The 24,353-nt window shown below is 29.7% G+C and overlaps 5 protein-coding genes across 7 annotated transcripts; 3 read left to right on the top strand and 2 right to left on the bottom strand.

Annotated features, from left to right (window-relative positions):
- LOC116768925 (heterogeneous nuclear ribonucleoprotein 87F-like) lies at positions 1–4,031 on the bottom strand. 2 transcript variants are annotated; one of them, XM_032659824.2, is made up of 6 exons: positions 3,841–4,031; positions 3,442–3,665; positions 2,965–3,209; positions 2,544–2,672; positions 2,142–2,481; positions 1–1,879 (listed from the first exon to the last, which is right to left on the bottom strand). In XM_032659824.2, the coding sequence occupies exons 1-5, from the start codon at positions 3,868–3,870 to the stop codon at positions 2,147–2,149; spliced, it is 963 nt and encodes a 320-aa protein (XP_032515715.1). In that variant the 5' UTR covers positions 3,871–4,031; the 3' UTR covers positions 1–1,879; positions 2,142–2,146. The 2 variants fall into 2 exon arrangements, with proteins under 2 accessions (XP_032515715.1, XP_032515716.1); XM_032659825.2 differs by having other exon boundaries at positions 2,142–2,466; positions 3,841–4,029.
- An 808-nt stretch (positions 4,032–4,839) lies between these two features.
- Positions 4,840–9,389, top strand: LOC116769096 (heterogeneous nuclear ribonucleoprotein A1-like). The gene is made up of 7 exons (XM_032660096.2): positions 4,840–5,052; positions 5,116–5,360; positions 5,865–6,109; positions 7,679–7,813; positions 7,956–8,147; positions 8,411–8,497; positions 8,746–9,389. The coding sequence occupies exons 1-6, from the start codon at positions 5,023–5,025 to the stop codon at positions 8,485–8,487; spliced, it is 924 nt and encodes a 307-aa protein (XP_032515987.2). The 5' UTR covers positions 4,840–5,022; the 3' UTR covers positions 8,488–8,497; positions 8,746–9,389.
- A 196-nt stretch (positions 9,390–9,585) lies between these two features.
- LOC116769265 (homeobox protein rough-like) lies at positions 9,586–18,044 on the bottom strand. The gene is made up of 4 exons (XM_032660307.2): positions 17,750–18,044; positions 10,869–10,989; positions 9,962–10,075; positions 9,586–9,808 (listed from the first exon to the last, which is right to left on the bottom strand). The coding sequence occupies exons 1-4, from the start codon at positions 18,042–18,044 to the stop codon at positions 9,709–9,711; spliced, it is 630 nt and encodes a 209-aa protein (XP_032516198.1). The 3' UTR covers positions 9,586–9,708.
- A 21-nt stretch (positions 18,045–18,065) lies between these two features.
- On the top strand, positions 18,066–19,986 carry LOC116769264 (uncharacterized). Its single transcript, XM_061529425.1, has 4 exons — positions 18,066–18,069; positions 18,511–18,538; positions 18,617–18,675; positions 19,339–19,986. Exons 1-4 carry the CDS (start codon positions 18,066–18,068, stop codon positions 19,887–19,889), a joined length of 642 nt encoding a protein of 213 aa, XP_061385409.1. The 3' UTR covers positions 19,890–19,986.
- A 146-nt stretch (positions 19,987–20,132) lies between these two features.
- On the top strand, positions 20,133–24,024 carry LOC116769120 (mannose-6-phosphate isomerase). Of its 2 annotated transcripts, none has more exons than XM_032660136.2 (7): positions 20,133–20,278; positions 20,439–20,792; positions 21,281–21,422; positions 21,944–22,120; positions 22,200–22,367; positions 22,513–22,715; positions 23,040–24,024. In XM_032660136.2, exons 2-7 carry the CDS (start codon positions 20,475–20,477, stop codon positions 23,241–23,243), a joined length of 1,212 nt encoding a protein of 403 aa, XP_032516027.1. In that variant the 5' UTR covers positions 20,133–20,278; positions 20,439–20,474; the 3' UTR covers positions 23,244–24,024. The 2 variants fall into 2 exon arrangements, with proteins under 2 accessions (XP_032516027.1, XP_032516028.1); XM_032660137.2 differs by having other exon boundaries at positions 20,200–20,353.
- The last annotated feature ends 329 nt before the right edge of the window (positions 24,025–24,353 follow it).

The raw sequence follows: 24,353 nt of genomic DNA, 5'->3' as shown, positions 1-24,353 counted from the left end.
TAATAATGAATATTCTTTATTTTTTTTATAAAATTAGATATAGAATATGTTAGGAAATAAGAAAAAATACAGGACTTACCTTTAGATAACGAAAAGTATGATGTAAAATCCCCCGACTGGACTTGTCATGAAAATAAAAGGCATGATGTATTAAATATGGCAAGCAGATTAAATTTGTTAGTTAAATATGTTATTTTTAGGTCAGTGTAACCCCAAAACGGGCAAATAGTATGTGCTACAGAGAAATGAAATGAATAAAATTAAATGACACCAGAACCTTTCGATCATGTGTTTATCTGCGGAAAATGACTTATCAAATATTTTTGTTCCTGAAATAGTGATTCTTGGATATTCGATAAATTGATAACTATTTTTAAAAAGTCCCTTTTTTCGATGATATTAGGGCACGTCAACAAATTTAAAGGTGTCCTAAAGATTTCTAGAACAATCCGTAACTGGACCTTAAACAATTGGATATATTATCTATCTCACAGCTATTTAACGATGTTAAAAAAAGAAATTTGTCATCAGAAATAAAGCACTGTTTTTTATTTTTCTATAAACATCTAGAACAATAGTGTCGTTGAACAGTCCGATATTTATTGAAAATCTAAGTAGCGTAAAATATGTCATCTAAGAAACCTTATACCTTAACCCTAAAAATGTAACAGCGAATTAAAACGGGAAAATACCTTTTCGCTATTAAATGAGGTGTAAGTTAACTATATCTCTCCTATTAACCTAAAATCCATCCTCGAGACGCAAAAATTCATTTTAGAAATCGTTATCTTCAACTAAATTTTATGGTTCGATAAAACCTAATTTATAATCTATACCTTACCTACCAGTGTTGGTTTCTAGAAGCCGATCTCTAGCCAAACCGCACGTAGCAGAGTACCTATATATCTCAGTAGCGACTTGAACCTTCAGTGTCGTTCAAATGAAAGAATAATTTAAACTTTTTTTTAAATATAAAAACGAATATATTTATCAAGTCTAGTATCATATGCTCCAGAAGTGAGAAAAAATATAATGCCCCTTATTTTCAATCATTTTAATTTAGAGTTAAGACTAGCGCATATTATTTTCGATCTATTTGTATATTGTACAGAAGACGAAGAAGTTGAAACTACAAAGAACTAAAATAACATAAGGGCATTAGTATTCTCTGAATAGACGTTCAAAAAATACTCCAAAAATAATAAACAGGTTAGAAAATAAAGTAGTGATAAACTAATTCACTGATATTTAATAGAATCCCTGGAACAGTTTTAATAATTAGATATTTTCAGTACAAATAGAGTATGTGCAATATATTTCACAAATCAAGGGATTATTTTAACAGTCAAATTCTAAATAAATAACCCTACTGGTTACTAAATTATAAATTTATTACATATATTAGCCTAGTAATCCACTTTAAACCTATATTTCATTTACAGCTATTTGAGAACTTAATACTGATTTAAGGTCAGTAAATAAAAGTAGTCATGATTAATTCAAGTCTAATGTCATCATCTTATTTCAGAATTTCCTAGCTTCTACTTCAAATAATCTTACAAGATAACCTAAATTGTACTTCCGTAAAAAAGTAACTATATCTGGTTTCACAAACTATATAAATCCTTAAAAGTATGTCACCGTAAGTACCTAGGTACTACAATAAATATCATCCAGCTTACATATCAGTACATATTTTAAAGTAATCTATTAATATTTTCTAAGAGATAAATTGAGGTCCAACTAATTCTACTGGTTTCCTGACGGCTTCTGCTAGGTGGTCTGGCATGTTGACCAGAGTAGAGTAACTAGTGCTCCGGAGCGTACTGCCTACACTAGCACGATATACTCTGCACTACTAGTGTACTTAGCACGAAACCTAGAGATTGAAAAAATCTTTAATAACACACGTACAAGTATACAACATAACGGCCACCTTCATAGCATTAATTGTAACTAGAATTCATAAGCTACCTCTTCCTATTCCATTGCTTCATTAATGCTATGTAGTTCTTTAAACCTATTAAATGGCTATCCTAATAAATAATCTGACGCTAACAAAGGTTTCAAGTATGTGATTGTAAGAGTAAAATTTGTTTGGGGGGATGTGATGTGAATGATGTTATCAAATGTTTACATACGTAGCTTAGAATCTTCCACCTCTTCCTTGGTTGCCGCCGCCACCGCCGCCATAGTTGCCGCCACCGTAGCCGCCGCCACTGCCGCCACCACCTTGGTTCACGTTATAAGGGGCGGACCTATTGTTGCTATATTGCTGGTTACGCGTTGGACCACCACTGTATCCCTGTTGATTGTAATTACCAAAGTCTTGATTCCCCCACCCTCCTCTTTGATTGCCACCACCCCCACCGTAACCACCACCTCCCTGGTTACCACCCCATCCTCCTTGGTTGTTGTCCCATGGGTTGGAGTTGTTCCAACCTCCTTGGTTGTTTCCGTAACCTCCTATGACAGGTATTTCTTTTAAATTTCGTAAAATTGTGAAAGTTATACATTTAATTTGTATGTGACAGACAACATACCACCATTGCCCCAGTTGTCATTTCTTCCTCCTCCACCACCACCTCGCCCTCCTCTTTGGTCAGAACCATCTTTGGGGAGTGCTTTTTTAACATCTAACTGTTTACCATTAATTTTGTGGGGAGCATTCACTGTGAAACAAAATTAAGATCACTTATAGTAAATATAAGAATCTGAAATTCTGGGCCATTTTATACAGTGATTTAATTATGAACTTAAATTATCAGGTAAATATTTTGTAATATTAAAAGTTAATTTGTCCATAGACCTGCGTACCAGATCTCCCCTCAAACTGGAAGTCATGTATAGCTTAGTCTATGTTTTACTATCCACAGTCAGAGGAAGCCAAACCTGGATATAGATAAATCCATTTTGGGGCAAAGCTGTGGATTATCATTAGTGTGTTGACGAAAATATACTTACAACAAATTTTGTCAACTGGATCATAATCATCAAATTCAACAAAGCCAAAGCCACGTTTTTTCCCGGTTCCTTTATCAGTAACTATACTGACATTTTGTACATTTCCATAGTTTGAAAAGTATTCTCTAAGTTGTTCTTCATCATGATCGTCTTTAATGCCACCAATAAATAATTTTTTAACCGTAGCTCCAGCTTCCGGGTTTTTGATATCTTGTCTGGCTACTGCTCTTTTAGTTTCTACCATACTAAGAACAAAAAAAAAACTAGGTCATCATATACAACGAAAACACTAATTAAATAGTGATTAACGGTTATAATAGTGAGAAGTTGTTGGCCCCACAGAAAACGCCACGTGTTTGAATACGCGTAACATTCACAAAGCAGTGTCAATTGTTTTGTGCAGCATAAAACGATGTGAAAACAATAATTAACTTTCACATAGCTGGACTGCAATAAAATTAAAAAACAAACACTCACCGGCCATCTATACGATGTGGCCTATTAAGTTGCGCATCATCGACCATGTGCGCTTTCGAATACGTGATAAATCCGAAACCTCTGGATCTTTTCGTTTTAGGGTCCTTCATAACAACAACATCGACAATTTCACCCCATTTTTCAAAATGTGCTTTTAAGGATTCATCAGAGGTCCTATAGTTCAATCCTCCAATGAAAATTTTTCTATGTACCTCGGGCTCATCCTAAAAGTAGAACACGAAGGCGTTACAAAATGGCGGAATCGTTGCTTCAAACAATTTTAACCGATAAGAGGTGAAAAAATAATGAACTAATGCATGGTGTATAATGATAACGAATCATCTTTATCATTTTGAAACAAGGAAAATTATAATAATAGAAAGTAATGTTTTTACTTACAAAGCCATCGTCTCCGTTTTGCGGTCTCATGTTGACCGAAATAAAAAAAATATTCTAACCACTAATAAAAAATTTGTTTAAAATATAAACTTCTTAGCTCAAAACAAACAATATAATATTTAAAAAAAATTCTTCGAGAATAGTACGTCCACACCTAACCGACGCCACGCCAAAAAGAAAGATGGTTGATGTTCCAGAATTCAATAATTTTAACTAGCATTGCCGTCGCCAATCGCAACACGTCAACATAGTTGGTGTTGCCATAAATAGAATATAATTTTAGTATTATCAATTGTTTTACCCTACCTCTGAAAAATTTTAATGATATGTTTTTCGGATATGTTTATACGCGAGTATATTATTTATTTTTTTTAATTTTTTAGGCGTTTCTATAACTTTACAGCAACCTTGAACACGGTCAAACAATAAAATTGTCCAAGTTATACCCAAATATAACATAACTTCATTTTAAATGTGTACAAGTAAAAATCTAACATATCTTAAAAGTATTGTACACAATTCGATCGCGTGGTACCTATCTTGGAAGAAATATTTTTGGCAAATATAAAGATGGTAATAGAAATAGAATTGTTCTTTTTCCAAGCATTGTTGTGATGTTAAATTAATAATTAATTCTTTTATATTAATTTTATTTATCCATATTCATAGACTACATCTAGTGAAGAATTCCCTTGGTCGGAGAATTGCTATATTTGCAACTGAAATGTCTTTTTTTTTAATAACTTTAGTTGGAAGCTTTACTTTTTTTAGCAAATATAATAATCTTGTATGACCATTTGTATATTTGTTGATAAAATTCTATTCTGTTACATATTTTTAAAGGAAAACATTATTGATTCAATAAGTCATTTTGTCAAAAAAAATTCATATAATTTAATTATATGTATTTGTTTATATTATATACAAATTTTCTCATTAAGAGGTATTCATTAAACGATTTTACTAATCTGTGTCTTGCAACAAAAAACAAAAATCTGTCAACTCACTTGATAGCCGTTTGTTTGTTGATAATTTTAACGCAATCCATTCATGCATTCAAAGTTTTTACATTTAATTAATATAGATTGTATGTATCTTCTATAAATTTAACTCAAGTTTACTTTCAGAGTTAAAGCAATATTTTGCATTTGCCTTTAATTAATTACAATTGTACATACAATCATGAAGCCAAGCGGCGGGGACGATGACTATGTAAGAAAATAAGTTGAAATTTCAATGTGAACCAATTATTTAATTAATGATTATTCTTTTAAGGAGGGTGATGATTTTTTACAAGAGGAACCTGAACATACAAGGAAGTTGTTTATTGGTGGACTAGATTATTGTACGACAGATACGTCACTGAAAGAGTTTTATGAACAATGGGGGGATATTGTTGATGTTGTTGTTATGAAGGATCCACAGACCAAGAGGTCTCGCGGTTTCGGTTTTATAACTTATTCCCGGGCTCATATGGTAGATGATGCTCAGAAAAACAGACCTCACAAGATTGATGGAAGGTATATCTCTTTGTTCTGTCTGTACTAAGAATTTCCGTTACGATAACTATGTTAAGATTATTTTTATAACTTAATAAGTATATATGTATATATATTTAAATCTTCACAATTACTTCACTTCACTCATTATAAAGAATTCACAAGTGATGTAATTTAATTTTCATTCATTATTTTTAATTAACAAACTTTAGCAGTATACATTTTACATACATTACCTTTGAGAATAATCCATTTGGTAATAGGGTAAAAGTTTGAAATACCCAGAAAAATAAAACACTATACAATAAGATAGCTATTTAATATAGTAGCAAAATAGTGGTTTAAATATGTGTAAAGATTTAAGATAGTTCAAATGATTTAAAATGTAATACTGATAATTCAACATCTAAAGCTTTATGAGGTTGTTATACAGTTTAAAAAAAAAGATGATTTGTAAGAACAAGGTACATTTGTGTAAATTCTTAGTTTTATAAGTCAAAAATATAATATACATGATAATTTCAGAATTGTAGAACCAAAACGAGCTGTACCAAGAGAAGAGATCAAAAGGCCGGATGCTAGTGCAACAGTCAAGAAACTGTTTATTGGAGGTATAAAACAAGATATTGAAGAGGAAGACTTGAGAGAATACTTCAGCAAATTTGGCGAAATTATTTCAGTGAGTTTAGTAACAGAAAAAGACACTGGAAAGAAAAGAGGCTTTGGATTTATTGAATTTGATGATTACGATCCAGTTGATAGAATATGCTGTAAGTTGTTTCCAAAAAAATATACAAGTTTTCTATTCTTTTGAACATCTCAAATACAAATAAGCATAGTTTTCATCACAGTTGAGATTGAAGTCTATAGTTCATTTCAATAGAATTTGACAATCTTATAAACAAAGCAATTGACTAGGATTACTCCATTTTTACGTACAATTGTATGTCAGTCCTGATAATAATTACATTTCAATGAACCCCCCACTGTTTTTAACAAACTTTTCATCATTAAACAGCTGTTTATATATGTTTGTTTTATAAAATTATTTTAAACACAAAAATTTATTGTATTTGTCAAATTGAAATGATCATTTTTTACTCATCAAAGTCTATTTGTCTTTGAAAAGTGAGTGTTGTACATAATAAATATATAATAAACTAGCTTTTGTCTGTGACTTCGTCTGTGTTACTTTCAAAATAAGCATTGTAAAGCTGACCGGGAGAACTCTGTTCCTCCTTAAAGACAGTAATATAATAAGAAGATTTTGGATTTTATTGATTTATTTATTTTTTTCCATCTCATGAAAAGTATCTTATGTTCTTTTCCTGGTTCTAAGCTATCCCTCCACCAATTTTCATCATAAACGGTTAAGTCATTCTTTAGCTATAAATAGTGTACTCGTAACTAATTTTACTTTATACATGTATAAAGGTATTTATAATCATTATTATTTGAACTTTAACCAACTCAAAAATATTAAAAAGATCTGATTATAACAAACACTATAGTGTATTCAACAGGCTCATCAGAGCCAGTTTACTGCTCAGTTTTAGCTGATTTTCATCAATAAAATTGTTCTTTTTTTGTGGTATTTAGCATGTGGAGCTAAACATAGAGGGCGCTAAAAAGTATTTTTTTTTTTAACTCAATACTTATTGACTTTGATGGCATGGTTTTTGGGAATATTGGTTTCCTAAGGAACCGTAAGCTCCATTTACGCTATAAATAATAAAGTATCTTAAAGAGTATAGGGGCATAGACAAGTCTCTGTTAATATCAATTGATCACATTAATTTTCAAGATTGTTAAATTCTATTGAAATGAACTATACTTACTGACTGAGCAATTTATATCTTGTTCCTTAACTCATTAAAACTATGGGGGATATTTAAACTGTTTGATAAATTATATATAAATAAAAAAGCAGAACATTTTAAACCTTAGTCTAAATATGAATTTTTTTTTGCTATTCCATCATTCAGAATAAAAAAAAAATATATATGTATTATATAATTTTGGGTAGTGTGTACTGTATATTTGTTTCATTCTTGAATGTAAAAAAGTAAATATATGTTTGTGGTTCTACCCAACTTGATATACTTAGAATAATAATTTATAAACTGTTAACAAATTTATGCTGCAAGTAATATTTATGCATAATTAATTAAAAAGAGGCTAATTTTGTAAATGACTAGATGAAAATTTAACATAATATAATTTCTCAGATAACAATAAAAATTTTATTACAATTTGAGTTGTGATTTGTATGTATGAAATTATTTTTTAAAATTTTTAATCTATTATGTATCTTGTGAATAATTTAAAGCTTATTCCAGTACAACCAAGCCACAAGGTTAAAGGTCGTCGCTTGGATGTTAAAAAGGCTATATCAAAGACAGTGATGGCATCTAGTGGTAGTAGGGGACGGAGTGGAAGATGGAGTAATAGACAATTACAGGATTGGAATACAGGTAGGCTTATAATCATTTCTACTATAAAAGTGGTATCATATGATGGATTAATAACTAATACCTCCTAAAGCTTAGTAGATTTTGAAAATAAAAATCTGAATTATTCCATATTTTAATCCTATTGGTCTTCACTATCCTTCAGATGGCGCCTTTGATTCAGGCTACGAGCAGGGTTGGAACAACCAGAATCCTTGGGATAATTCAGGCAATTGGGGCAACCAGGGTTATGATCAAGGTTGGCAGGGCGACTTTGGGAGTGGATATCAACAAAACTATGGTGGAGGGCCAATGAGACCTAATTTTAGTAATACACGACAACAGCCCTATAATGCAGGTAATTTAAATTTACAAGCTTTCTTAATCCTAAATTACTGATGAATAATCAATTAATCTTGAAATATATCTGGCCGCAATTAGAATTATTCAATTTATGAATATAAATTCACACAATTTTAAATCTTTATGGTTTAAATTTGAAGAAATAATTTGTATTCAAATGGAACCTGTATATCATGTTACAATTTAGCTATAATGCTAAATATGAATCCGCAATAAAAGAGCTTTTAAAAAACGACACTGTTTTTTTTTATGGATTAGGTGGTGGCTACAACAGCGGCAATCCTTCCAACTTCAACAACTCTGGCAACACTCCCAACAACTCTCGTCGTTTTTAAAAGACCTCTTGTAAGTATTTTCTCAAATTGTTTTATTTATTATTAACAATTAAATATTAACTTACTTAAAAAGGTCAATTGTTTGCAACATTCTTAGGTATGAATATGGCTAAATCTACATTTCAGAAAAAAAAACAATTAGTAAATAAACCATTTTTGGTCAGGATCAACATATTCCAAATAAATTGTTTTTATAATACCTGATAGCAAAAGCTATTTTTAAGTTGAAGGTCCATAACTAAACATTTTTGAACATAGGTCTCAAGCTTAGTTGAAGCTAGGCAGGGAGTAGATAGGCCAGGAGCTAGCTAGTGAAGTGGACAACTGCATTAATAATTATTTTACTTATTGTAAGGTATTGTGTTCACTATAGAAGATATTCGATTTCAGTCTTAAATCTTTTTCATCACAGTTTAAATGCACGGGCTATTTTTGCTGTTATTACTATTAATCAGTTGTAAAAACTGTGTTATAAAGCGTTTTTAGATTTTAAGTCATGTTATGTATTTATTCTTAATACAAGCACATTCCACTTTCGAATTTTATGCAATATAAGGTGCAATTTTTTTTCTTCTAATATTGATGAATGTTTATATTCATTGGTTTTTATATTTGAATATGGGATTAATTGATTTAATATTAAGGATTTGTTTGTGGGATTTTAAATAGTTGAATTTGAAGTTTACTTTATCGATTGTTATGTTTTTTTTTAATTTAATGAAATGTTATTTTCTTGATATTTTACTATTATAAATGTAGAATTACATTGCTCTTATTTCGTGTGCAATATAAATTAAATTGACAATATTTTCCATGGACTCTTCTACTATTTGGACAAGCCTCCGTGCGTGGAAAAGGCCATGGTAAGTAGACTATAATGAAATAAAACTTAATAATAACAATACATATCTTTTATTTCCCTTACCTAACTCTAATGCCATTTGATTATTTGTAGCATTGACTAGTATTGTTGAATCTTTTATTTATGAGTAGATTTTAAATATACAAAAGTCCTACGCATCATATTATTAGTGTTTCTTCTATACAAGTCATAATACCGAATAGAATAATTAATTCGAAAACACTATTTATTTGGCTTAGTAACAATAAATCTAAGACGATATTAGGTTATATTATATCTATTGTTTTTATATTTGTTAATTCGATCTACTTTTATAGCTAATGAGTTTTAGACTCAATGTTACATACAATTAATATAATTTATTTGTCAATGTTCGGAGGCGTCGGTAGACAGGGACATGGCGGCGCGTATTGTGCGTTGAATATTGGCGGGAAAAAACCTGACGCTGCTGCCAGTTGCCTTGACAAGTAAAAAAATATACGTCAAAAGTTATAATTAAAATGCGTTAATTGTTTTAATATATCATAAATAATTAATATATATCAATAGTGTAACTAATATAAAAATAGTAAATTAATATGCTATTGGTAAATTTTAATGTGCAACACTTACCTGTATTGCTGATCTAAATGAGCTTTTTCAATCCTCTTATCTTTGGCTCTTCTGTTTTGAAACCATATTTTTACTTGGGTTTCGCTCAGGGTTAAGGCTGATGCAAGCTCACATCTAAAATAAAATCGTCTTATTTAAGAAGAAAAAATATGTAGGAATAGGTAGGTAGTATATGTACTATGTAGTAAACTATAAGTTCCATTTATAAAAACAGATTTTAGCAACGAAAAAACAAAATAAAACCTTTACTTTGCATTTTTAATTTATTATTTTTAAAACAATTCTTAAATAATAAAAAATATCCATATTCTCTTTGCGAGGGACAAGGTTTTTATTAAATTCGAATTACCGGATAAAAGTTTCAAAAAAGATTAATTGTCGGATAAAAGTCGTCTTTTAACCAACTTACACATAAAGTACGTCTTGACTGTTTGCGTGTAGGTATTAATAATTCTAATAACAAATATTAGGTTACCAACGAAATGTCAAATTGATAAACTTAGCTTTGTTGTTTCAAAACCATAAAAATCGTATTAAAATTAAAACGCCCATTATCTAGGATTGGTTTTTGTTCTGAACCAAGGAAAAAAATCACTTATACCTATTGATTATGGTTTACCCACAGTTACCTTAATGTGTGAATTAAATGTCAAAGTTACTGGCTTTAAATTGCTTCGTTTGTTTCTATTAATTTCTAACATCATTCAAGCTAATCTCAGAATGAAAATGTCCGTTTTTATCGCTAGGTAATTGTCATAATATATAGTCAGTATTAGGTAACATTAATATTTATAAAAATTAGTACAAGCACTGGCCGGTATTACATTAAAATCACATTTGTAACGCTATATAGTAAAACTGAACTTAGTCTAACAAAAAGAATTGAAGATTGCTATTGAAGTTCTACCTTCTTGCTCTCGCCACGTATTCACCCCTGGCGTATTCTAGTTCAAGTCGTAAAGTCTGATGAGCAGAAAAGGTAGTCCTCTGTCTGCGTGGTCTATTTTCCTTTCGTCGTCTGCGAGCCACTGCAACGAAACAGGTCATTACATCAAATTTTAGACAAATTAACAGCTGCCGTTTTTTTTATTTTAAGGCGTCATTTGTTATTGTTATATAATATATATATTAGTGGTTATAAATTTATCTAACACATTTTTGTTTTTCATTCGGAATTATGTTAATTGCTACATCCAGATTTTTTAAAACCCTAACGTATACAACCTCAAATAAGGCTTCCTCTTTGTTCCTGTGTTAAAAGGAAGCGATTTAATCTGAGAAAAATTTGTAAGAGCTCTGAATCCGCACCATATTGTCACATTCCCCAGGAAGCGTTAGTGAAACCTTGCATCAAGGGTGAATCACGATCATTTTAATAATCAGTTTGTAATATAATATTCAAGGATCACGATGACCATATTATTATGAGAATGTGGGGTCGGATTTCAAGAATTTACTGTTATTTTTTTTAAGGATTCAATATTTTACCGTCAGTTTTTAAATAAATGGATATTTTAAGAAGTCACAAAATTTTGCGTGAATATTCTAGTAATAATCTTGGTGTAACAGTCATAGTGAAATGTAATGTAATGTCACAGTGGTCACAAAGCAGTATCGTTAAGTTTTTTTCATTAAAGTTGTCTTCTACATTTACAATTGAAATTTGGAAACATCTGTGATCTATGTTTTTGTGCATAACCGACTGCTATTCAAGTTGTGTAGAGAATACACCTTGGAGAAGACATTAATTTATTCTCATAATAACAACATCCGAGCTTCTAGACCTGCGAAGCAAAAGCTAATTTGCAATGAACATTAAAGTACGAATCTATTGTGTCTAGATACATGTAGTCAATAGTTAATAACCATGCAAAAAATCTACTTAAAACCCGACTGGGTTAATAAATATATAAAATATTGTTTAGCTCAATAAGAAATTCGAAACTAAGTACTTATTATGCTAAATCCTCACCAAAAATGAAAGGAATCTCTATCAAACAACTGTTTCCGCTGTGAAGCACTGAAATATTAAATTATATTGGCCGGTATTTTGCGATTAATACACGATATTTAAGCTGTACAAAAAATAAACTAAAAAGTTCCTTACGACAGGCACGCTATTAAGTCTTTTTTAATACCTTTTAAGTGCAAATTGGTAGGTATAATCATATAATGAATAAAGCGAACATACAACATACAAAAAAAAAATATCTCCTATTATGTTTTCATTATAAACATATCAAATTTTAAAATCTTTATTAAAGAAAAATAATAAACCTAACTTTTCCCTAAAATGTATTTTCTTTTCAATGCCATCTTGTCGAAATGATATTATTATTCTTATCATTCTAATCTACTTTTATTAGATAGTGATAAAATAAAAACATATACCTACCTACGTATATATACAAGTATATGAAGATATTAAGGCTTGGATACATCTATAAATACTGTATTGTCTTGTAGTTTTTTAGTGTATAACATTAGGACAATATAAAAGGAAAGAACAATAGTTCGCATGATTCCTGTCGTTAAACATCAAAACGATGCGTGAGAGATCGCCAAATGTGTTTATTATATGAAAACCGGACCTAATGATCTTCATGATAATGTACTAAATTGTACAAAGATCTTGATTACATTCTCAGTACTAATACTTTGTGATTAAATAAACTGTACCGTAATTATCTATAGTTTGATTGTAAATATAAAAAAATATTAGAATGTTTAAAATACCTTTTATTTCAAAAATATAACATTTAAAACTTTTATGAGCCGTTCAAAATTAAATACCTTAAAATTTTTAGGAATGAGTTTCTTTGATTTGCAATAAAATAATTTGAATTAACAGATATAACAGCTTGTTCAAAATGGTAATAAAAATTAAAGGGTGTTGTCCATGGGAGCCGTCAGCTGTGGCGGCTCGGTCGCCTACATGTGTAATTGGACCGTAATAAGGGCTTAATCTGACTGAGTGTTGTCACATTAAATCATCATTCACTCAATTGAGGTGAAAGTGGGGTATTGATTTTTTAAATTATCCCATAAGCAATTTATCAAATACATATATATCTTTATGACGATAATTTATTTTGATAAAAGGGAAATTTTCTTTTTCTTAATTCTCTTTATTTTTGTGAAGACAAATATATAAAAGCGGACAGAAAAGTAATATGATTCTGATGGAAATAGTTCACGTTTTTCTTTTTTATTATCTACAAGTATCGATAATAGTCGTCATGAGATACGACTATTTAAAAGAAACGCTCCCCTTAATTATTGTTTTGTTACTGGCGATAAAAAAATGATTGTCAGAACAACAATGCCAACATCGCGATAATAGAAAACATATATATTGGGGTTGCTTCCCTTAATATTCATTACCTATCCCCTAATTACAGATTCGTTCGACCATCATCCATTGAGATGAGAGATTACACCTGACTTGTTTGTTTTTTGTTTTCAATACTCTCGAAGATATTCATATTATTGAGAACATTTGCTTCAATAATTTTCAATTGAACGCAATTCTCTGCGAATCATTTCAAACTAGAAAAGATATAAAAGAACCGCTTACTTACCGATAGATTGTATAATGTTAATTCACCTTATATTTTACGTTGTAAATGTTAAGATTATGTGAAAATGTCATGTGTAAATATGTTGAATTGTCAATTTAGTGTGCCTAATACCAACTTTATTTTCTGACATAATGAAATTGTCATTCAATTATTGACAGATTGGTTGAGTGTATGAGTTTAATTGTATACAGGTAATCGCCTTAACTTTGTTTTGTGAACTATAAATTCCATTTTGTTTCCACAACATAATAATCATAACCGTCATTTTACAACCGAACGTATATGTATCCAAAAATTCAAAGCCCAATAGAATAATTTTAAATAATTCAAATTCCATTCCGATAAACACGACTCAAATCTACCTAAATCCACTCAAACATTTTGTTAAACGAGGACGATACAAATTGCGGCTAATGTAAATCACAATGTTATGTTTCCAGATATTGCTCGCATGTGTTCTTTCCCACGACGTCACCGCTTTATTTTGCGCTACATAAAAAATTTGACTTTGTCTGCAAACATTAGATTCCTTATTATCTTTTGAAAAACTTCAGAAATAAAAGAAATTTGTTCAAATGGTTAATGAACGTAACATATACTTAGGTAGTATTCAATATATTCTTAGAGACAATCTCGCGGGTTTATTAAGTTTTGATAAATATTAGGTAGACATGTTATAACGCTGTCACATTATAATTAGAATCCCGTGGCAATTAAATTTACATTTTATTTGATTAAAAAGCTATTGAAGAACTAATATAATATCAGCGTATTGTTTAATATTTCATAGTTTTTAAAGCTGATAATAATTTTTAAATAAAACTAAAGAAAGCGTAGCTCGCATCATGTTGAGTGAACTTATTCAATATTATAATGAAATGGAAATCTTTTAAATTTTCTTCCTAAAATACATTATTATCACAACCGTCCATAAAGGTTTATAAGTGCTTACGAATCAAAGTCTTCGTTATTAAAAAGAATTGCTTATAAATTAAATAATTTCTAACATATTTCAATATAGCGAGCGAGCACAATTCAAGCAAAATTAAATCATTCTGTGCTAATTTTCGTTTCAGTTTCACGGACCGTTGTTCCGTAATAGTTATAAGTGTTGAACAATGAATTTTATAGCGGTATAGGAGAACAGTACTGGCAATTTTCATACAAGAATGACTCTGAATAGAACGGCCCGCCTCCACAATGAGGCATCGAATCGTGGTGTAGTAATCGCATCAGAGTGACGCTGGAGTTTCGCCTTCCGCATCCATAGACAGCCCAGACGTTTTTTAACGACGCCACGCGAAAAACCATCATGATACAATTTTCACGACAATACACTTTTTAATAAGCTTAAGCATATACTGTATGTATTTCGTTTGTGATTTTTTTTTTGAAAGGATTTTTTTGAAAGCAGTTATTGTGATCTATTATTATAATAGGTATTAAAATGAAAAATATTAAATCGACAAAAGTGTACGTTACGTTAACATACGATTCACTAATCTTTATAATACCTACTGATTTTTTATTTACCGTTACCTAATTTGCACTAATTTACATTTACTGATTTACAAAAATAGATTTATGTCATGAAATTTAACTTTTATATATTAAGTATCTATCAAAGTTGTTGAAAGATGTCAACAATACACTTGTATTGATATATAAAATCACGTCTGAATATGTTTTATGTCTTCAGAATGTATCACCAAGACATGAATCTACGTAGCTTACCTTTACCTAGTCTCTCATAAATACAAAAATAAAATGCGGTGGACATTACAAGATAAAAAGTATGTATGTATATAGTTATCCTCCACTAGAAAGGGAGGTCCAGCAAAGAGTTGTGTAAGCGGGGATTAAACATCTTTGAAATATATTTTATCTCCCATCTTTCTATTATACTTATTCATGATATTTTTCTAGTAATATTTTATAAGACGCAGACATGAGTCTTTGATCTCGGGTAGTAGTTAAGGATGTCCAACGTTTTCTTTATGCGGTTCCGGTTTCTCCCTTCGCCGCTAAGGAAAAAGATACTGAATGAATATTAAATAAATTGTTTGGTAACTAAAAATATTCGTAATTTTAATGTTGAAGTCTTTTTTTGCAGCACAAAAGTAAAAATCTCATAGTATAATTATATAAATTAACCAGCAACGAAAAGTCTAATCACCAAAAAGGTTTTAGTCATTTTAAAAACTTTTATATTACATAGTTACTAATAACAATTAGAAGCTTATATGTAGGTATGCAATGCAAATTGTATAAAATAATACCTATAAATAAAACTATGTAGCTATATACAAATAAAGTTTTACACATATTATTGGGATATACAGACAATAAATAATTATTTGTTATAGTAAGTTAATACCGAATAAAATGAATTAAAATGGTTGTGAAGTAGTCAAGCACTGTTATCATTTTATGTCATGTACTTCAATAAGCTTTCCATAAATCTGTAACTCTTAATTATTTGACTATGCATCACATATACTAAACTCGTTTATTATTTCAAAAAAATATGATGTACGCATAAAACTACTTAACGGTATTATCATTTATTAACTTTCTGATACCTGTTTTGTTATATTTTTGGGATTAATTTACTTAAATTACCTGTCAAAAACATGCGAAACAAATGGTTATTCAAAACCCAGAAAAAATCATTGAAAAGGTATCTTTGAACTTTTTAAAAAAAGTTATTCCCTAATATTTTTTCTTTTCATTCTATATAAAAGTCCAGGCTAATGTTGATGTTTTCAATTAATTTAAAGTGAATTTGATTAAGTTATTAAAATCTATATTTACATGACATATAAACATAAATAGTAATGTACTTTTGTTTAAAATAAAACCCAGTAATTTACACAACGAACATAATTTTGGTAAGTATTTATTATAATATGTTTTTTTTTTATATAGAAACCAAGCCTATGTCAAGAAAATCATGTCTATCATCCATCATCCAAAACAGACAAATTTTTTATTACTAAGAGTCAAGTAATTTATTATATAGTCTATATTTGTTATTATCACTTTCGCCCTAAAAGATACTTAAAACAGGATATAAAAAAATGGGTTACCAACTGATTTTAAACAAATACAATTCAAGAATTGAGAAGAGACGTGTTTATTTGATTAGCAAAAACTTGAAACCGTTTGCTGGTATACATGTATTTCAAAAAACTAGTAAGAAGCACCTTCATTGATATTGATAATTAATATCAAGTTGGATTTTTGTAGCCGAAGAAAGTCTTATTACAAAAAAAAGTCTTATTACAAATGTAGTACGAAACGAATTGGTTTAAAGAGTAAAGTCAAGATTGAAGTAAGCAAAAAATCTAATCATTATGGCTCAGTAATAATTTAAAACCATTTTTCATTCTAATAGAGTCGAGGAGCAAAAAACAAGTAGGTATTTGATTGGAAAACTCAAAAATGTAGGCAAAAAAAAGATGTGAGTTGCTGACTGCTTTTCTTTTTGACTTTTTCTTCCAAAATATTTATAAAATGTACCAGCGTCAAGTAGACATATTTTCTTTCAACCTTTAAGGCCTTTCTCGTCTAGGTTAAGAGTAATTTTATTATAAATGTGTACGTAGATTTATATTCATGAAATCAAAAAATTAAAAATAGTAAATTAATAAATATTAATTATCGATGCTTATATTAATTTATATCATGTTATTATTACTTAATAAAAAAGTAGGAAGTAAGCTGTTAAGGTATAATTTCTCTGACGTAAATAAAATATCGTATAAAACATGTAGGTACGTATTGCAACGTAATTTTTTAATACCTAATTTTATCATACCTATAGTACAATATAATAATATACGTTTATCTTAAATATAAATGGAAGATCATCGCTAGCAAAGTTTTTAATGTTTTAATAAAAGTTCTTTGAAAAAACGAAGCAAGTCGATTGCAATTAAAAAGGTAATAGGTACCTAATTTTGTTCCACTTAATTCCAACATCATGATTTTGAATAAGATTTAAGGTAGAAGGTTAAGTCACTCATTTAGTAAAAGTCGCAAATTTGAAAACTTTACGTATAAGTAATATATCTTTAATATCAAAAATAACAAGGATGAGATATTACCTATAAAGCTTTTTATTTCTCATTAGTTTACATGATTTTTATCGTTATGAAACAAAGGACTAACTAATAAAATAAAATTAATAAGGAGAAATACTTACGAAACGCCGCAAGACCTGCCCCGAACGCTAATTGTTGATGCGGCAGAAGTATCGGTCGGGGGCACAGAGGATATTGAGAAGGTGGCTGCCAAAGCGGAGACAGCTGTTCGCTGGCACTGTCCTCGACTTCAATATCTGAAGATGATTCGCTCTCAGATTCACGAGCTGGTTGTCTATTTTTGTTTTCCTGGGCCGGCTCTAAGTGTCCGTATATGCGAGCGAAGAATTTACGAGGCGAAGACGGCCTTGGAACGTGTATGGAAGTAGTCGTCTTATCTTTCGGATCGTCGTTCATTTTTTGTTATGTCAGTTATTTATGGGTATAAAATTACACAAATTTATATACTTTTCAAATTATTTTAAAACAGCTTTTCAACTCTAAAATAATATGTAGGTATGTTTAAATATTTTAATATTAAATTACGAGAACTTCCTTAGGGCTTTTCGACACATGCACACTGATCCCGTCTAGCACGTGGATTGATAGTGTCAGGTGTGTGTCTGAATGTGCCGCCCTCTTCCCTCATCCCTTGCGGAAACCAAATCCAGTGGAAAGGGTGAATACGTCCAATAGGAACGCAGGCTGAGGCAACCCGGCCCACAAGGCGGCAACATTTTAGTAATTGATTTGGGTATTACGCTTTTTTTCTGTGTGAACAAGAAAATTGTGATTTCAACTTTTAAAAACTTATGAAACCTCTTTTGTATTGTCAATAATTAATATTTATTTTCTAATTCAGATTTAACGTGAATATTGACAGCTTGTCTAACCGTAACATTAAAATTGATGTAAAATCACTAAATATCCATATTTATGATGAAAACTGATTGTTTTATTATTTTAGCTTATTTTTTATTGTGTTTCAGTTGCAACTCTACTATACCGTTACATAGGGACAAATCGCATTTCGTCAATCATAGAAATGGTGAGATTATCTTCCTCAATTCTATATTGTTATTTTTAAATCAAACTTCTCCCCAAACTGACGCCTGCCGCCTTTGCATTCATCTTTTATTTACTTTCATTGAAAGCATTTTATAATAATTGGTATATACCTAGTCATATTTTCAAGATACCTAGGAATTTTGTTGTTCCCATCTAAATATATTAATTATATCTATTGACATTGTTTTTGTAAAAGTTACCTACTAAAATTCTACATAATATGGTACGAACAGTTAAAATAACGGTTACCATAAGTTAGGTATTGTTTACTAAAATATACCTACAACTGAAAAGTAAAGAATACACAAGGTATAGTAGATTGTATATTTTACAGTTTTAACTACGATTATATCAGTTTTAGCAAATGTAGTGAAATCAAAATCACAAATAATGTGAAATCCAAAGCGTCTTTCAAAATTATTTGTATTAAATAAAATACATGTATGGACACATTCTGTAAAGTGCCTACCTACCTATCGTGTTACTTTTTAATTTGTTTACAATTACTTCACACAGGAACTATTGATAAATCGCAAACATTCTTATTTTAAAATATAGGTTTAACAAATTACCAATTATGTGTTTGCATAAAGAGCGTCGTAAAAAATTTGATATCTTTTGTCCTATAAATATATCATTACAGATAGCACTCATTATCACCTCCTAGAAAGAACGAAGAAGATGGCATCTAATCTTGAAAATAGATTACGTAGAATAAAAGACTCTACACAAGATTTGGGAAGAAATTTTTTCGACCACATTAACATGGGATTAAAAAATTTTGCAGCAAAGAATCCAATAACCGATGATGATATAAGACAGTATGAGCACTTGGTGATAATGAAAAAGAACCCGTATTTAGATATTAAGGATCTTGAAATAAACTACAGCCCAATGTCTCCAAAAAATGCTAGACACAGCATTAAAATGGGCTTTGATTCGAATTTACAGAATGAACCAGGTATATGTGATTCTATTGAAGATGTTCTGAATGTGGAAATCATAAATCGTGGTCTCACAGGCTTCGCTATACCACCACAACTGACGAAGCATCTTTCAATGGTTGAAGAAAAATTAAAGAGTAATAAAACAAGCGATGAACGCATACCTGCAACCAATAAGCCAATGAATACAAATGTATTAACCAGTCTGGATGAAGATATCACGACTTATATAGAGAACAAAAATATTTAAAACAAATTGATTTCATGTATTTAGAATAATAACTATAACAAAATGCGTTATTTTATTTTAATTTGCTTCTTATTATTTTAAATGGCAAAATTTTGTTAGCAGATAAAAATTAAAGAGAAAGTGGGAAGTAAATGTTATCATAGGTTTCATCAAATAGTTTTAGTGCTTGAGTATTTTATGATTAGCGTCATTTTTTACTTTTTTCTTCATGGATTACAATTTATAGTCTGTGAGGGAAAAGGAATTTTTAACTGGCAACTGTAGTAATGATAGCAAAAGTCAAAGAAAGTTTGACGGTTGACGTTAAAATAAAGTCCCGGTTTGTAGTAGATTGTATGTGGACTATTTATAAAGTTCAGAATTAAGCGGATACAACAATTGATCACAAGGTGCTGTTAATAGTCATTGTATCTTATTTATTGGCCACTCTACATTGCTTAGATATTCAAAAGTTATTTATTAATGTAATAAATTTAGCTTATAACAAATTATGTGGATATTATTATGAGTAAATTACAAAATATTTTTATTACTTAATTTCTGTTGCAGTTATTTAAGTAAAGTTTTAATTTTCGTTCCATTAAAATGGAGTTGGAATGCAAGGTTCAGAATTACGAATGGGGAAAAATAGGGTTGGATAGCACTGTCGCAAAACTTATTTCAAATGCTAACCCAAGTCTCACAATTTACCCCGAAAAGCCGTACGCAGAATTGTGGATGGGAACTCACCCTAACAGTCCTTCCCTAATCATAGATAGAGGCGTATTATTGTCGGAATATCTAGAGGATAACCATGATGCAATTGGCCCTGAAGTTAAAAGAAAATTTGGCGTCACAATTCCATTTCTACTGAAAGTATTGTCAATCCGCAAGGCGTTATCTATACAAGCTCACCCAGCAAAGGTATTGTAGTATGGATACAAAAATAAAAATTGATTTAATTCCAAATATTAGGCTGTCAAGAAGCTATAATTGCAAATGCCATAAACCACTATATCCATATATCAGGGAACAATATTACTTTAAGTCATGAGTACTAATTTGTGACTAGATAAGGCCTTTATTAAAGCTAATAGCTTGTTAATGAATAATTAATTATTAATGTATGTTACGAATAGATAAGAGAAGTAAGTTATTGTATACTTCATCACTATACCTATTGATTATGAGAGTATTGTTAAATTTTAGTATGACGTCTTCATAAAAACTGGAGCTCAATGACATTTTATATACCTATTTTAGTGTAAAATAATTATATATTGACATGGATATTACAAATCAATTACACAGTCTACAGTCTATATGTGAAAACTAACCATTTATATTAAATTCATGAAGATATAATATATAGATAAGATAAATGAACCTTATTTATTTTCTTTTCTTCCTAGGATCATGCAGAACAGTTACATAAAAATTTTCCACAAATATATAAGGATCCAAATCATAAGCCAGAGCTTGCAATAGCACTTACACCGTTTGAAGCACTTTGTGGGTTCCGACCTATACTTCAAATACAGGAATTCTTAAAGAGTAATATAACATTTTAGTTTATTTATTACTTAATTTTGCTATAAAAACTTTTTTTATTGGTATTTTATTTTTAAAAATATATTTATTTATTTCCAGGATTAAGTTTCTTATTCACTTCCATGAGGTTTAAATTTTTATATGTCTAAATTTATAAATAAGTGGTTGGTTATTTTAATTTTGATAGAAAATTTGACTAAATAAATGACTTCTTATCAATGAGATCTAAGATTTTCACGAACACCTCGTCTGCCTGTGATCACGGTTGCTGCAAAGTAACCGAAACGTCGGGATTATGTAGTTTTTAAATAATAAAATCTGCATAGTAAATCCGAATAACACTAGTTTCATTTAGACTTCTTATCAATCTCAATACTGATGCAAATCTTTAATATAATTTCAGAGTTATCATTCAAACAGCTGTTACATACTATGAATATGTAAAAATCAATACAATTACTAATTAAATTATTATAGCAATAATCACAGCTATATATATACATGTGTATACTTATATCTTACAGATTTACCTGAACTCACTGAAATTTTGCATAAGGACAATTTGAATGCCTTTCTTGAAACCAAAGAAGCTAATATGGCTCAAAAAGAATTGAAACAAATATTCAATTCATTAATGACATGTGACAAAGACATCATAGAAACTAGCTTAAACAAGTTGCTAAATAGGCTGGGAAGTGAAGGTAGAGTGTAAATGCCCATTTTTGTTATATTTTCTAGCATTAAGAAGGTTTTAAATGATATAATAAAACCTCCTTTCAGGTGCGGAATTAAAATCGTTCCTTCTATATCCTCTGATAAAGAGACTTCATGCTGGCTTCCCCGGTGATGTTGGTTGTTGGTCGCCATATTTTATGAACTATCTGGTATTACATCCTGGTCAAGCAATATTTCTTAAGCCGAATTTACCACATGCTTATTTAAGTGGAGGTATTTTTTGTTTATAACTTATAATAATAAGTGTTACATTTTAATTAATTGGCTTAGCTATGATTATTATCATTATAGACAAATCTTGAATGATTTTGTTCTCCAGATAATACAAGTGTATACACAATATGTAATTTTTTTACAGATTGTGTGGAATGTATGGCATGTTCAGATAATGTAGTGCGAGCAGGGCTGACACCTAAATATATTGATGTGGCGACCCTTATAGAAATGTTAGACTACAACAGTTACACGACACAGGAAATGCTATTCACACCACAACTAGAAGACCAGAACAGTTGTATCTGGAAACCACCTGTACCTGATTTTGCTGTTGTTAAAATAAAAGTAAGCCTTTATTTTAAAGTATCATAAGTTTATTACTTTCATGACGTCTTTTGAAATTCAAAAATTTCTTTACTATAGTTTCTTTAAGTTGTGTATTTTGTATTTATATATATCAATAAAATATAGCATTATTAACTCTGCATTATAACAGCTACCTGCCAATAAAATTTCCATTAAAATTGGTCCAGCCTTTTCAGACAGACAAGAATTGAAAAATAACTTATTTAGGTTTATATACAAAAAATTACATTTAAAAATTTTTTATATTACACACAGATGCTTAAATTTTATTTATTTGTATATATATAATCAATTTAATTTCAGGTTGACAGCGGTGACTATAACACAATAGTGCGTCCAAGCCCTAGTATTATAATTATTATATCTGGTAGAGGGAAAGTTTGTGACACTGAACCCATAGAAGTTAGACCTGGTGTTGTAGTGTTCCTTAAAGCAAGTCGACAATTGACCATAACACCAGCCACAGGATGCCATATCGAAGCCTATCAAGCCATATGTAATGTTTAAATAACAATTGAGTGATAAAAATAATATATTTTATATACATATTAGCATCAATGTAATAAAAAAAGCCATATCAATAAAATATTTAGGCTTAATCCTACTTTATATATTTTTTTAAGCTGACTGACATTTTATTGAATTTTGTTTTTTTATTTTTCAAATAATAATCTTTTTTATGGTATGAGTTCCAGTTTTATATCTCGAGATATCCTGAAATGTGAACAACAATTTTTTTTGTGGTAAAAAAAAGATAATTAGAACATTTTTATAATTCTGAATTGGTTTTAAATTTGGAACGACATATTAATATTAATTATGATAAAGTCTTTATAGACAATGGGGCTAAAAGGTATTGATAGTTTTATAATCATGTTTTTTGTTTTGAGTTTTATTGTTAAGATAAATTAATTACTATCTATGAAAATTCTAAATAGTCTAAGTTATGTATACATTATTATTATGAGTAAGTATTGATCAGTTACATTATAGTCTTAGTGACAAGTAAGATATGTTTATTGTTATAACATTTTAATGATCTTTGTTTTATAAAAAAATTTAAAGTATGTAATATTAGTAGTATTTTCTAGAATATACACTGGTTTAAAATATTTCTATTGTCATTGTTTAATAATTATTATAATTTTGTGTTTATTCAACTAAATATTCGTTTTTTGTTTGTTAATAATATAGTGAAATTACGATAGAATTTAATAATTTTACTTTCATTTATTTCTAATGCTGGCCATTTGCCTCTGTTATTAAATAAAGATTGTTTACAATGTTTTTTTTTTATTTTTGTTTTTAAGTTCTGCTTGACTTTTGACGGTAAGAATCTTGTTTGGATTATTCAGACAAATGTCACTAGAGCGGGAAATATCAAAAAGTAGTACTATAATAATCTCTAGACATAAATACTTCCCTAAAACACAAAAACTACACTCATTCTCACACCACCTTTGTCAGCGAAGACGATATTCTGCTTAATACAAAATGTTGCGATATTCTGCCGTCGGAGGATATGTTGGCATATATCCTGTTGGTATCCGCCCTTAAAGACGTTCCAACCCGAGTTTCGGCAATTGAGAGGCACTATTATATACTATTAGATTTCAT

The sequence above is a fragment of the Danaus plexippus genome, chromosome 5 (genome assembly GCF_018135715.1).
Source record: "Danaus plexippus chromosome 5, MEX_DaPlex, whole genome shotgun sequence".
NCBI classification, from domain to species: domain Eukaryota; kingdom Metazoa; phylum Arthropoda; class Insecta; order Lepidoptera; family Nymphalidae; genus Danaus; species Danaus plexippus.
The sequence above is the reverse complement of the archived record's forward strand: the minus strand, read 5'-3'. Positions and strand labels throughout refer to the sequence as shown.